General features: G+C 55.9%; 1 protein-coding gene and 1 long non-coding RNA gene across 4 annotated transcripts in view; both read right to left on the bottom strand.

Moving 5' to 3' along the window:
* The window catches only part of KIZ (kizuna centrosomal protein), a 29,519-nt gene extending 20,748 nt beyond the window's left edge, over positions 1–8,771 (bottom strand). The window contains exons 1-6 of the mRNA XM_033513278.1: positions 7,685–8,771; positions 7,477–7,542; positions 7,288–7,339; positions 5,843–5,996; positions 4,172–4,264; positions 508–889 (exon numbers count right to left, since the gene is read on the bottom strand). Coding sequence (XP_033369169.1) covers positions 508–889; positions 4,172–4,264; positions 5,843–5,996; positions 7,288–7,339; positions 7,477–7,542; positions 7,685–7,883 — 946 coding nt within the window. The 5' untranslated portion in view covers positions 7,884–8,771. The remainder of the gene's footprint in view (positions 1–507; positions 890–4,171; positions 4,265–5,842; positions 5,997–7,287; positions 7,340–7,476; positions 7,543–7,684) is intronic.
* Positions 8,772–9,394: 623 nt separating this feature from the next.
* LOC107201365 overlaps positions 9,395–15,048 on the bottom strand; it is a 6,752-nt gene continuing 1,098 nt past the window's right edge. For 2 of the 3 annotated variants that reach the window (XR_001520142.3, XR_001520144.3), the window contains exons 2-3: positions 12,669–12,860; positions 9,395–12,086 (exon numbers count right to left, since the gene is read on the bottom strand). This is a non-coding gene — a long non-coding RNA (uncharacterized LOC107201365). The remainder of the gene's footprint in view (positions 12,087–12,668; positions 12,861–15,048) is intronic. The other variant, XR_001520143.3, reaches the window with a different exon arrangement.

Genomic DNA, 15,048 nt, shown 5'->3' with positions numbered 1-15,048 from the left:
TCCCTGCCCTCGCCCCTGTCCTTCCATGCTCCTCTCACAAGGAGGAGCCCAGGGAGCCGCAGTCTGTGGGGTTTGGGAACAAACCTGACACTCTTCAAAACCCACCTGGGCACAGAGCCCGGCTCCCTGACCTCCCAGCTCTGGGGGAATCACCCTGCTGTTGTGCACCAGCTCTGAGGGAGGAGACAACCAGCCTGAGCCAGGAGTGACTGCTCTGGTGAAGCAGGTTCACATTAAACCTCTTCAGATGAGGCTCAGACTGAGCAGGGCCTCTGTGGGCACAGCAGGGAGGAAATCTTCCCTCACAGTGCCCCCGGCCAGGATCAGCCCCCAGCGCCCTTCCCTGCCTCGCTGAGCAGCCTGGGAGGAAAGGGAGTCCAAAGGAAGACAGGAACAGAGAGGGAAAGAAGGAGCAAGAGCCACCACACTCCAAGAGCAGTGCCAGAGGTGCAGCAGGAGGAACAGCAGCCGTGGGCACGGCAGACAGGACACATCCCTCTGCCATACCTGGAACGCTTCCCTGCCGCTGGCCCGGCCTCAGGGGGGCTGCTTTGGCACCTGAGGAAGCTGAGGTGAGCTGCTCAGAGCCTTCCTCACTGGTGGCCAGGTCCCCATGCTCCTCCTCACTCTCTCCAGCAGTGCTCCCGGTGTCGGGACTGAGCAACTCTGGGGACGGGGAGCGCAGAAGGGGCTCCTGCTGCGAGCCCAAACCTCCTGTGGCTGAGGCAGCTGTTCCTGGACAGCCCAGTTCTGCTGCTGCATGGCCCAGTTCTGCTGCTGGACGGCCCAGTTCTGCTGCTGGACGGCCCAGTTCTGCTGCTGCATGGCCCAGTTCTCCTGGCACGGCTGTACTGGTGCCAGTTCCTGCCTGTCCTCCAGCCTGCAGCACCTGAAACACACAGTGGGACATGGCTGAAGGAGACAAACAGGAGACAAACTGTGTGGCACACGTTGCTTCTCGAGGGTGCCGTGCTGGGCTCTGCAGAGAGAAGTGTCACAGAATTCAAGACTTTGCTGTGGCATTGGTATTACACAACCCCTGGCACACATTCCACACATCCCAGCGTGAATCGAGGGCCCAGGCTCATTCCAGGAGCCACGACACCCATGGCAGAAGCTGCCTGCAGCCCCAGCCCAGCCAGAAGGAACTCACACACACCCAGAAGGACTCAAACCCTTCTGAATGGTGACTGCACTTCACAAAGAGTCAAACCTTTGTGTGATCCTCCACAGTTTTGGAGAGCCTGGACCACAGCACCGCATCCAGAGGTGCCCATAGGGCGCAGAGCCCAGAGGCACCACCAGTGTGTTCCAGTGTGTTCCAGTGTGAATCACCCAGCCTCCCTCACACCACAGAACGTGGCAAAACTCCATTTCACTGTCTGTCTGCCTCCTGCTCTTCCCATGGCAGCCTTTCCCACCAGTGACACGGAGCAGACACGCTCTGAATGGCACTTTGCTCCAAGGCCAGCTGAACAAAACCAGCTGCAGGGGGACAGCCACTCTGCTGCTAAATCCCGGTGTTTTAACCCTTGCCTCCTTTCCTCTGCAAAGCCACTCCATCAGGACCATTTAGGAGGAGTGGCTGCTGCCACCACGGCCAGTTCCTGCAAAGCCAACATGAGCCACCCTAATGCCACTGCTCACACTGAGCAGGGCTTCCCCTCCAGCCCCAAATCACCTCCACACCTCTCTTTCACTGCCTGACCTCTTCCTCCCACACCAAGCCAGCTGAAAGGAAACAAAGGCATCTTGTCTGCTCTGTGACCAAGGTTCCTTAAAAAAGCTCAAATTCCACGTAACGAGGAGCAGAACAAAAAGCCATGAGGTCATTTTAAGCAGTAGTAAAGGTCTGCCACTCAGATTAAATTCACAGTGTATTCCACAGCTCTCAGGTTCCTCCTAATTACTTCTCAGGTGTGGGTTTGGTGCTTTCAAATGCCTCCTGCCAGTCCTGCCTGGTTTTGGCAGCTCCTGGATGCAGTGCTCCAAAACAAATGGATTTCAAGTGGGCACAGCACACTTCCCTACCCATCCCTTTCCCCAGGAAGGCACTGTGCCACCAGGTGTTCCTGAGAGGTTCCAGCATGCCCAAGCCCAAAACCTTTGGAGGGCTCCAAGGAAGAGCTTCTGAGCTGACTTCCCAGCACAGAGGATGCAGGAGCCTGGGCTCCACAGCTCTGCCAGCCAGGGGAGAGCTCTTCAGCGTGGGACTTGGGAGCTTGAGGACTCCCCTGGACACTGGGAGCCCAAAAGGACACACATCCCACGGCCCAGGAATGTGCCAGAGATTCCTGAAGGCGTTTGAGCACTGGGATATTGCCAGTCTGTAGAAGGTTGGTTCTGGGATTGCCCTTCTGTGTCCCCAAGGTGTCCCTGAGGGGGTCCTGACACAGGCACTGCACCCCACGCAGCCTGAAGGGAGCCATCCCAGTCAGTCCCAGTGCTGGGAAATAAAAGCAGTTGCACAGGCTTGGCCTGGCCACCCCACGTGCTGGCTGCACACCTCCCTGCGACTGCCTGAGAACAAACTCCTGTGCTTCGGGCACAACCAGCACCTTGGAAGTGAAAAAAATCCCAGAATTAGGAGCTGAAACACACCCCAGGGACATGGCAAAAATGCACAATGTGGCTGAAGTTACCCCTGCGCTCCAGGAGGGAGATGAGGAGGAGGAGGAGGACAGGGGATAAAGGAATCCACAATCCACTCCATTATGACACGCAAATTGACATTTTTGGGTGCACACCACGCTGCCATAGTGCCCAAAACCTGCCCAGTTTTTCAACCCCCCAAGTCACAGCACAAGCCTTTGATGCTCTAGTACTGATGCCAACTTTTCCATCAGCTGGAAACCCCATCTCCCAGACTGCCTGCCCTAATTGGGCGGCTCACACTCCAAAATAAACTCACCTTTCCCCACAACACCTCCCGATTCAAAGCACAATCTGCACCCTGCCACAGGCCTGCCTATATAGGTCAAGGCTGCTAGGGTTCAGTGCTTTGTGTATTACAGTTTAAAGAATGCTCTAAATTCAAGGTTTTTAACTTTTTAATCTATGGGGAAAACTTCCTATAAACTCAGATTAACGACTGCTAATGCACTGAAGAAAGGAAACCAAAAACCTTCCCCCTACTATAAAAACAAAATAGTGTGGCCTCTGTTTCTTTTCTGATAAGAGTCTTAAATACCAAACATTTAACTGCATAATAACATTCCCTGGCAGCCAGCAGCCTGCTTAGCAGATACATAAAGCAGGTAAAAGGGGAAAAAGTTAATTTCTTGGCTGAATGATTCCATCGGTAGCTATAGGGCAAACTAGAAAGTCTTTTAGTAAAGTAGCAGTTGATTCTTCTATCAATCTGCAGCACACACACTCTTCCAAGGAATGCATTAAATATGAAAATCATATCCCGTTATCATCTGTTCCCAGCTTTCAGCCCAGTAAGCTTTCCTTAATGAATGCTGGAGCCTGAGGGACGCGCGTGCCGCCGGCTCCTCGCGGTAATGGAGCGACGCTCCCGTCCTGCCTCGTGCGGCTCCGCCTGCCTGAGGGGCTCCCACACACAGTCACAAGTGACTACTCTTGCCAGCATGCTCCAAGTTATTACAAGATGTTTTTAGACATTTCATCTGAAAGAGCTTTGCTGCTTTTAGTGGAGAAAACAGCTCTGGTCTTGAACTGTATCATTTATATGGAGATAGGAGGAGGGATTAGGAGCCTGCATTACTGCAGATATATGGCAGCAGATATTTAAGTATTCCTTGCCAGTCTTTTTGTCTGTTCCTTAGATATGCAATCTCCTTCTGCTCCTTCTGAGGAAAGGTCAAAACACACAGAATTCCCAAGGCAGCGCAGGGCTCCCGGGCTGCGGTTCTGCAAACATCCCTCCTTAGGAACATTTCCTCCTCGGCCCCCACCATCTCCACGTGGGCCATCCAGCGCAGGAGTTACCAAAGCCAACGCCACGACGTGCGGAAACAGCCGCAGGTTTTATTTGATCCCGGCTCTCTGGATGAAACAGCTGCACTTTTTTACCCAGGTGCTTCTCCTTCTGCCAGGCACTCCCCAGGATTCCGCCCCGCGCGCCCCGGCACCGCAGTCCCTGGGGAAAGGCGGCGCAGCTCCGAGGAGAGCGCGGTGCCGGAGTGGATCCCATTCTCCCCATTACCTGCTCGCTGGCCCCTTCCTCCTCATCACCTCCTGCTGACGAGCTGCCCTCTCGGAGGGATAACAGCCTTCGGATTTCCCTTCCGTACCATTCCTAAAAGGGAACAAATCCGTCACACGGAGCCCAGGGACCCCTCCCCACGCCCCAGCCCAAGGGACGCCGCCTTGCACCATGTGCACCTCTAAATGCAAACCCCCGCAGCCTTTTCAGCTGGGACCCATTGAGAAGCGGGGATCTCGTCTGCTCCTCGTTTTCCCTCTGCCCTGCCCGAGCAGCGTGGCCTGCACACAACCTGCTGCAGGGCTTTCACAACCTTTACCCGTGCCCAGCACTCCCAGCCCTCCAGAACGGCAGTAACTTGTTGGCTCGTGTTTATTGCCTCTGTCCCACCAAACCCCTGCTGCTGCCTCCAGGGACGACTCGGGTTGGGGTGAAACCAGCCCCACAGCCTGTTTCTATCCCCACCTCACAGCTGGCTGGGCTCTTGGTGAAGATCACCAAGGTGGAACTGTGGGGAACAAAGCCCCGCCACGTCAGGAGTGGAGATGCTCAAAAGAAACTCAGGTGTAACTCCTGCATTTTGCTGAAGGCTGAAGTGAATTTATTTATACTCCTAAAAATTACTGACGGAACACGGGGAGCAAAAGTGCATCTTTCAGAAACAAAAGGAGTTTTGTGAGCTACAGCCACGTGATGAATGTGCACAGAGTTGTGATAAAGCACTCCTAAAGGGCATTCTCTATGGGAAAAAAGGAGAGAAAACAGCAATAACTTCCTTCTGCGTACTCCCATGATAGATTAAATGATTGCACGCTCCATAACTCTCCTGCTCTCCATAACTAACACGGAGGAGATGTCATTTGTTCAGCGGCTCCAAAAAGTAACTGGAAGCTGGCAGAGATAAAGCGGATGGCACGGGAACATCAGAATGGAGGGGCTGAACAAAAGCCCCACGTGCAGCTCATGGCATGGCACTGGGCCTGGCAGCAGGTGTCACAGCCACCAGCCCTGCCACTGCTGCCCAGGGGGGAAATCCCTCCAGAGCAGCAGGGGAGAGCTGGCACCGCAGCACAGCCCCCCTCCTGCTCTGCTTCAGATAACAGGTAAAAATCTCAGGGGAATAGCAGGGGAATCACACCCCCCAGAACTGCTCTGACTGCTGGGCTTCTGCACTGCAGCCAGGAAAAGATGTTCTGGGAATGTCACCAGATCCGACAGGCACTACCTCAGGGCTATTGCTGTGTGAGGAATAAACACAGCCAAAGGTTTCCGAGGAGTGCCACTGCCCTTGGAGAGCAGGCACCAACTCCCTTCCCTGCAGACTCTGCTCCCCCAAAAACCTGGCTCCACGCATCAGTGGCATAAGGGGATGGCTCAATTTCATCTTAAAAAACCTGCAATCCTCACTTTGCATCATCCCAAACCGTACTTTAGGGCACAGCATGACAACATAATAATAACAACTACAATAATAACAACGTGATTCAAGAACCCCGAGGGCTTGGCTTTTTCTCACAGCATCTGTTGAACCCGGGGTACTTCAGCCCTGACTATTCTACAGCCTGAAACACAGACCCTGATGGGGCTTGCTTCCAGCCCTAGGACACAGCAGGAGATTCCTGCACAGCAGCAGCCAACACCCACGCCCCAGTCTGACAGAAATGCTACTTCCATCTCGCGGATGCTGCGCCAGCCCGTGGTTTCCATGTCAGCCTCCAGCCGCAGGAACTGGCGGCGCAGCGCCCGGTTCCGGCTCAGGGCCAGCTGCTGCCGCGCCGCCACCGCTGCCAGCTGCCTCTGCAGCCTCTGCTGCTCCTGCCTCACCCTGCGGGGCAAAAACAGGCGCTCAAAGGGCTGGAAACAAACCACAGGCACCCACCGCAATCGCTCTGCCTCAGGCACGCACAGCAGCGCTGCGGGGAGCTGCCCCAGGCCCCACAGAGGCATTTATATAAATACCTGTGTGCCACTTCCCCCCAGATTTACACCGGGGCTTTGGTGCTCCAAAGGGTAGAGACGTTAACAATCTCCCCCAACTGTGTTTTAAATGGGTCATGTGCTACTCACTGCCATCCCATTAAATCAGAATGGAAACTGTAGCAGAGGAACGTGTTCTGGAAGTCACCCAAGCGGGAACGCCGGGGCTGAGCTGTCACAGCTGCCTAAATCCACGGTGCCACTGGAAATCCATCTGAGCCAGCTCTCTCCCACCTACAGCCCAGATTCCCTCCCAGCCAGATCTCCTTCCTGACCTTTCCTGTGCCTCCAGGGCAGCCACACCAATGCCAGCACAGGGGAACAGGCACCCCAAGATGCCCCTGGCTCACAGCTCCATTTCAGCCAGGAGGGAAACTGCAGCCCAAAGATGCTCAGAGAAACTGCAGTTCTAAACATGTTAGATTAAACCAAATTTAAAAAAAAAAAAAAACAGGAAACAAAGTACATGTGATGCTGCCCCACCTGTCCAGACTTTTTTTTTTTTAAATTTGTGTTTATGCCCCTTTTGGAAGAGGGGCTCCCACAGCACCCAGCACTCCATCCCCGGAGCTCTGAGGACAGGAATGGAACACTGGGTGACACTTCTCAGTCCTCTCTGGTTGCTGGGACTTTTGGGTGTGGTGTTTTGGGGTTTTTTTTGCCTTGGTTTGCTGTTCAGGGTTTGGGTTTGTTGGGGTTTTTTTGTACAGACTGTCCAGGCAATTTACATTAAATACATTAATCATTAATATGTTAAATAGATGCTGCAGAAAGAACCCAAGGAGGAGGGCCAGAACCTGGAATATCCCCTAGGGCTTCTTAAGGCTTTCAACTTTCTAAGACCCAAGGGTTCTCCAGCATGGACTAAGCTGTGGTGACTTTGCAAAAACAGGATAAAGCCAACCTGCCTGATGGCTATTCCCAAGATTTCAGTACCCACAGAATGAGGCATTCATGTTCCTGCTGCAGTTATTTCATCAGTAACTCAAGGACATGAATTTTGCATTACACTTAGCATATGAATATAAATGTATTATTACTGAAAAAACTTCAAGATAACATTCTAAAGGCATTCCAAGATAGTGAAACCTTTGTAACCGAAATAAAATAACCCCCGAGAAGCTTTTAAACAGGCTTACAGGTGTGGGTCAGCCATTGTGCATTCCATCCTCTGCCTTCTTCTTGGCTCCACTGGAAGAAAACAAACAACCTACAGTGAGGTAAAAGCGTTTCACCACCTGAGCTCTCCAAATGCCACAAGGAGGGGGTTTTGCAGGGCACAGCCCTTGCTGGGCAGAGGTCAGATTTGCTGGGAGTTACAGACCCACCTGCCAGCCCAGCTCTGAACAGCTCTGAGCTTTCAGCACTCTCTGCTCTACACTGGGACAGGGCTGCTGGCAAGGGAAGAGACGCCTGAACATCCTCATGGGACCCACCAAAGCAGCCAGAGACCCCAGACAGCCCAGGAGGGGCTCTGAGCCCCCAAGCCTTGCTGTGGATTACTGCATTCAGGAACTGAACTTGAAACCAGCTCACGTTTTCCTCTTGGCATCCAAGCCACGTCCATCCAGAGGCGGGTGAGCCCTGCTGGCTGCAGGAACTGATGTCCACCAGGAGTCCTGGCAGTGCCCAGAGCCCGAGGGGCCATCGACACCGCCCCAGCAGTGCCAGGGCACCGGGCAGGGCACGGACACGTGCTGCACCACAAAGCCACCCACGCCTCAAGCCAGCCCATCGGGAAGGCGGCCTTGGGAACAGAGTGATGCTGCCATTATTGGGCAGCTCCAAACTGCACCCAGGATGAACAGCCATCCCCTGAGCAAAAACCAGAAAAGAGCCAGGAGAGGCTAGCAGCAGATTCCCCCTGCAAGCCCTGCCACCAGCAAAGCCAAGTGCCTCCTGAGGAACAGCACCGGGGTCCCAGCAGCGAGGTGTGGCAGGGAAGGGGACACCGCACACCCCAGCACCTCTGGACACCGCTCTCCGGGGATTTAGGCTCTCCCTACACACACACAGACACCTCCTCCCAGTTTCCCTGCAGAGAGGAGAGCCAGGAAAGCCCTTCCTGCTGCTCCATCCCTTCCAGCCGTGTGATGCTGCCGGTGCCTGCAGCAGGATGGGGGTTCCCAGGCATGTGCACAACCCAACAGCCAGGCTCCACCTGGGATCCCATCCCTCAATTTCCTCCTCCACCAGGCACAGCCCGGCAAACGCCGCTCCCCCGATCCTGTTCGTCACACTCCTCCAGGTGATTTTCCTGCCCGAGCGGAGAACGCCGATATCCAGGGGAGGAAGGAGCCGATGGATGTGAGAGCAGCCGGTGTCTGTGGTCCGCAGGGAGCGGCGGCGAGGCCAGCCCGCAGCAGCGGCTCGGGCACACCGGGACACCGGGGCAGGGCTCCCGGGGCCGGACACAGCCCGGCACCCCCGGGGCTGCCCAGGGCACCGGCAGCAGACCCTGCCCGGGAGCCTGACCGGCGGCCCGAGGTGCCGGCCGCTCCATGCACCGGGAGCTGCCCACCGGCTTCCCAGCGCTCCAGAGCTCGGGCATCGAAGGGAAAGGAGATGGCTGAGAACAAGGGGGGGAGCGTCCCCCCGCCCGGGGCGAGAACCGAGCCCCGACCGCCCCGCGGGGGACCCGGCTCACCTGCCGCGCCCAGTGCCGTTCCCGGTGCCGTTCCCGGTGCCGTTCCCATTCCCGTTCCCTTTCCCGGTGCCGGTGCCCCGCGCGCTTTCCGGCGCTGCCCACGTGCGGTTCCCGGCGTGCCCCGCGCGGGACCCCGGAAGTGCCGCCCCGCGTTGCCATGGGGACGGGCGGGCGCGGCCTGCGCCGCCCAGAGGCGCTTTGGGAGCCTGGAAGGCGTTTTTATTATTAGTTTTTAAAATCATTAGTTGTCGTTACCCCATCTCTCACCACCACGTTGTTGCCGCGGGTGTTGCGCCCCCGGCTTGGTGCTGGAGGGCAGCTGGGGCGAGGCAGGCTTCGTGTCCCTGGAAAAGGAAGAAATATGCAAAGCGCCAGTCCAAAAAAAATAACCGGGAGCTGCTGAACAGTCACAGCTCGGTTTTGCCGAGGTTATTGTACACAATGGTTTTCAAGAAAAGAACCCTGACTGCTCGTCCTGTGGAGTGCCACTGTGTCCCTCTGGTGCTGCCACCTCTCCAAAATTGACGTGGGAGAAGCCACAGCCATCCCCAGCCCTGCACCCACATCTCCAGCTGCAGAATGAAAACACAACGCCCGCCTTTCATTTCCAGATAAAAACTTTGATCCCTTTGAAAGGAAGTTGCCAAATGAGCGCTTAAATTCCAGGCCCCCAATAAAATCTGAATACCGCGTGAATAATTGAAATGAAGGAGAAGCCATACATCAATAGACAAAATTGCGGAGAGCGGTGAAATGCTCAAGCATAATTAGGACAGCAATCAGTGTACAATTAGTGCGAGATCATCACAGTAATTACCCTTCATTAGAACTCCTGGCCAAGAACCGACACATGGAAAAGCTCGGCTGGAGCTGGAGGCTCCGGCTGGGGACATGCCCTGGACGTGGGGGGATCGGAAGCTTCTGGGGTTCCTCGGCTGGGTTCGGTGATCCAGCAGCATTTCTGGTGTTTCCAACACCTGCAGCCTCCAGCTCAGCCCCACAGATCTGAACACAGAGCCAAAAGCTCTGTGGAATGGGTGTAGTGGCACCCAGCTGTCCCCAGATTAGCCTGGCTCAGACCCCGTGTGTGTCCCCGAAATACCCGGCTCAGCAAAGCGTGGATGGGCTCGATCAGAGCTTTCCCACTCCAGGAATGCCCAGCAGAGGACTTGGGAGCCTTTCAGGATTGCATTCCCATAAAGTGGGCTCATCATGAGGACAGTTCTCCCCCCTTCCTCTGTTTACTGAAGGCAGAGCTGTGTTTTGGAGATCTCCCTCACAGCTTCACAAGAGCCCGCAGGTGAAACCTGGGCCTGCTTTCAGAAATATCTGTGCTCGCTAAAAGAACACCGCAAACGGTACAAAACTCCCTAGCGCTCCCAGCCCTGTCTGAAATGCCCAGCCCACTGCAAGCCTTATTCCCAAACTGCATTTTCAGGGTGTGGTGGGAAGGGGCCGATGGCCCCTGACCCATCGGGATGCACAGTTCGTCTCCTGGGCAGCCCCGGCAGGATTTTTTTCCCTGAGGACCCCAGGCTAGGACTGAGGGATGTTGAACTGCAGGCAGGGCTCAATATCCTGCTATTTATTTAACGAAAAATAGGGAAATGAGGAGCCTTAGCCTGGTCCCCCGACGTATTTCCCACTTTGTTCCATGTGCTCATCAGGCTCGTAATTGACTCAAGAATAATCTCCATCCTCCCATCCCTGATAAGGACTGTGGGCCCTTCCCTGAAAGCCTACAAAGAGGAGTGTTTTGTTTGTGTTCTCCCCACAGTACTTCACACTTCTTTTAGATTGTTTTAATTTAATTTTGATGTAATCTGATAAGAGCTGTAAAACTGTCAAAAGAAGCCGCCTCCTTCTGTCGCATTAAGTACACTTTGAACAGAAATGGTGGCTTTGTCCCCAGTAGCTGCCAAACCAAAGCATCTCTTGATTCCAGCCCAGGGATTGATGTGCTCTAATCTGAACGGCTTTAGGCTCTTTTTCATTTCAGGAGGCAGCCACGTGTCCTTGAGCATCCCCCTTTCCTCTGGGATGTGGGGGACTGGCCTCATTGTGAGGGTGTGGGACTGGCCTCACGGAGCTGAGCACCTGGCCTCACCTACCACAGACCCCTGGCAGGCTTTCCCACTTTTCCAGGGCAATGGATCCAGGTGCTGCTCCTGCCTGCTGCAGGGATGGGAAGCCCCTCGCTCCCAGAAAAGTGGGAAACTCCATACAGAGCGGGAATTGTTGGTGTCCGTGGCAGGGTGTCACAGGACACGCAGCAAGCAGGTGGGGGGGACAGATTTTCCTGGAAAGGGATTTCCAGAAACACAAGGATGTGTTGGGAAGAGGTTTTCCCTCTCTGTGGCTGTGCCTGGGTGATCCCTGAGAGCACAGTGAGCTCACCCTCAAGCCAGGGCACAGCCAAATGCATTTGCTTTTCTTTTTTCTCAATGAGACACATACCACAGGCCCCGGTGGCTGTGTGGAAGAATACAGAGAATTTACATAATGCCCAACATGAGTCCTTTTTGTTAATGACTCCAGTCCCAAGTGCAGAGCACTAATAACACGCCAGGAACCAAAGAGCAGCAACAGCAGTGAGCGATCTCAGCAGAGCAGTTGTGAGGATCCATTTCCCGTCGGTGGCAATGCCTGGGAACAGTAATTAGCGTGTTGAATTTAATGTTCACATTTTAATACATTTAAATGTAATAAAATGCTTTTATTAAGTGGTACAGCTCCTCGGAACCTGTTATTACTCGTGTCTGACGCAGAGGCAGCGCACACCACGTCTGGCCTCAGATCTGCCGCCTCGGGGCAGGTGACAGAGTTCCTCCAGCAGGAACCTGGAACGCGGAACCCAACGGCTGAGCGCACAGAAACCTGGAGACCCCAGCAGCTAAAAGCATGTCATGTTTATTACAAACATAAGGGCCTCAGCCACAGCCTGCTGACATAATTGCGAAGCCCCTGGGCATGGCACTGTCTGTGGGTTTTTAATTAATCCTGGAGAATTGAGATACGAGCACGTACCACTGATGTTAATGAGCCCCAGAAAAGCCAGGGCACAGGGAAGGGCCTGATTTAGAGATTGTTTTCCAGGAAGCCCCCTTCTTCCTCCAGCCATCTCCAAGTGCTTTTCCAGTGTCCTGTGCAGTGTAGGAGGCTCCACGAGTGGAAGGGAGCGGGTGTGGCACAAACGAGGCCAGAGAGGATGTCAGGGAGATTTCGGGTCTCAGTCACTCCTGTGACCAGGCTGTAAACACGAGGAGTCTCCATTCAGGTGTCTGCTGCTGCCTGAAGAGGAAAGGGGAGATTGTCAGTGTTGAGTTTCCCCGCCCCTGGAGAAATGAGGACTGAATTCAGGCTTTCTGAGATGTGAGCCCAGAGGCTGAACTGGAACCAGACCCCTCACAGCCAAAGGGCTCGACTCTTGTCATCCCTGGAAGCATCTACACCTCACACTCGGGAGCGCCCAGTGCCACGGCTCCTTCAGTTTCTGTTTCCCAACAGAGCCAGCTGTGCTGTGTTTCTGTTCAGGAGGGGGATTTGGGCTCATTCTGCAGCATGTCCTGCAGTGAGCAGGCTGCACGTGGCAGAAATGGGCACAGCACACAGCCCAGCTCGGTGCCACAAATGCTCGCTGGGGTCCCAGGGCCGCGGGAACCAGGGCAGGGGACAGAACCCAGCACGAGGCAGAGCCTGCCACAGGCACCAGGAGCTCCCCTCCTCCCAGGGGTGGGATGGAGCCCATCCCTCCGGGGGCTCTCAGGGCTGCCGTGCCCGACTGCTGCCGGCTCTGTGCCCGGAGCACGCGGTGCTGCGCTGGGGGAAAGGGGACACTGCACCCACACCCGTTCCCAGCACACAAGGTCCTACCTCACCCCCCGTGTGCCGTCCCCTGCACCAAGCCGTGGTTTTGCCAGGATGCTCTGTCAGGAGAATGACACATTCACGGCCACGCTCTTCCCTCTGCTGTCCGCCCTGCAGCTCCTGCCGGCAGGGCCACGGCTCAGCCAGGCCACTCCATCCTGCTCCATCTCAGCGCTGCTGCTGCTGCTGCTGCTGCTGCTTTAAAGGACACACATCCATCAGGCTCTTTCAGTAGAGTTTTAACAAATGACTGGATGGATCTCATGTACAGACAGAAAGACTGAAAAAGTTCAGCCTCTGCAAGCCATGAGAAGTTAAAGGGAGAATATAAAATAACTGGGGAATTCTGTTAATTCTCCTGTCAGTGCCACAGCTCAGAGCGATCAGTTCTGAAGAGCTGCTGCCTGCACTGACAGGGATGAGCCGTTTGGACAAGGTGAAAAGCCCGGAGGATCCCAGCGCCGGGCTCAAAGGGATGTGTCGGGCCCATTGTCTGGTTTGATTAATGAAGCCTTTGCACAGCGAGATAATGCCATGTTTGCCGTGCCGGGGACGCTGCTGCACAGCACAAGTATCACAGCTACGAGGAATATTCGATATGATAACAACAGCAACGAGCCCAGCTATGTGTGACTGGATTCCGCCCAAAAACGCCTCCGATGATATTTGTTTATTTCCTAATTGTCGGCCACTTTGCTGCACTCAGGTTCAACAAGTGCTCCAGGCTCCAAGGGCTTGAAACAAAGGGAGGCACTTGGGCGAGCCGTGTGGTTCCCAGGGCCAGGAGCCGGGGTCTGGCGGCTCTTGGGACAGACACACGGACAAACACGGGGTCCCTGGAGCATCCCTGGCCTCCTCACACCCCGGCACTCAAACGCTGCCCACCGCTCCTGTGTGTCAGCAGGAACAGCCGTGGTCAGCAGCGCTTCTGGGAAATAAAATCCAGCAGAGCAGCCACGCTCTGGAGAGCGAGCACAGAGCCCCGAGCTCGTGCCGTGGGGTCCCCAAGCCTGGCACGGCTCGGCTGCTGCCTCTGTGCCAGTGTCACTCCTGCCTGAGGCCCGCAGCTGAGTGCCCGCACCAGGAGTGCTGGGGAAGCTGCCTTGCCTTTGAGGAAGCCTGTGCAGCCAGCCCAGGGCTCACCTGGGGCAGTTCTGCACCCTGCCTCTCCCAGTCCTCCAGTGCTATGAAACCCAGGCTGGGTGGACACGGTATTTTGCACTTCCCAGCCCAGACCACCGTGCTGGTTTTCTGTGACTGATTAGGCATTTTCCCCTCTTCTGTGCAGAGGATTGTTCTGGTGGTGAATGAAAGGATCCACACACATAAATGTTCATTTGTTTGTAAAAAGCAGGAGAACAAGCACAGGACTATTGAATTCATTTAGCTGTGTCTGCTCAGAGCTCAGCACCCCTGGGCCCTGCGCTCCATTCAGAACGTGCTAAACAGAAATAGGAACTCGAGGCTGACAAGAAGGCTTGAGCGGAGATGGAAAAATCCTCCAACAGTGTAATTTTGACAGCGCTCAAAAATGCGTTTCTAATGTACCTGTGAGGCAGCGTGGGGTGGACACACGCGTGGGCAGAGGCTGGGGCTCACTTCAGCCTTCGGGTCCCGAATGGTTTGCCCGTTTGCAGACACACAAACCACAGCAGCCTCTCCCCGGGTCCTGTTCTCACCAGGACCTGACCCGAGAGAGGCGCCTGACCCCGGGCATTCTCCTCCTGCCGCTCCCCGCAGCGTCCCCGCTAGTTCAGCACGGCCGCCTCCCGCTGTCACCGGGCCAGGGCAAACCCTGCCTGGGAGCGCAGAGCTGCCGCAGCCCGGAGTCCCGCTCCCTCCACACTCGCACTCTTTCTTTTGCAGGAGCGCGTTTGTTCTCGGTGCCCGAAGCGCCGGGGACGCGCTGCCCGCCCGGCTGACGAGGGAAGGCGGAAAGGGGAAAAGCGCCGTCCCGGTACCCGAGCGCAGCTCCGGGCGGAACCGCGGCCACCCCACGGGCGGATGGAATTTGGGGAGCAGCTGTGGGGCCGCCGCTCGCCTTGGGCTGCCGCACCCGGAGCGTTCGGTCCCCGCTGCCGCAGCGAGCCCGGACCCCCGCCCGGGGACCCCTGCCCAGGTAGGTGCCGCTGGCTTCGCCCCCGCCTCCCGCTCACCGCCTTCCGTCGCCTTGGATTTTCCCCCGTCGTTTCTCTCGAACCATTGAATCCCGGCGATTTTACCATCGGGCAGCGCCGCGGAGAGCGGGGGCCGCCGCTCCATTCGCTACCCGAGGATCCAGAGCGAAACCTCCCCTGGTCTGGCTGCGCTTCCAGCGGCTCCGGGCAAACGGGAGCGACCGCAGGCGGCGGTGACCGCAGGCAGTGACCGCACGCAGTGACCGCGG

The sequence above is a fragment of the Parus major genome, chromosome 3 (genome assembly GCF_001522545.3).
Source record: "Parus major isolate Abel chromosome 3, Parus_major1.1, whole genome shotgun sequence".
NCBI lineage: Eukaryota > Metazoa > Chordata > Aves > Passeriformes > Paridae > Parus > Parus major.
This window is presented reverse-complemented; position numbering and strand designations above follow the sequence as displayed.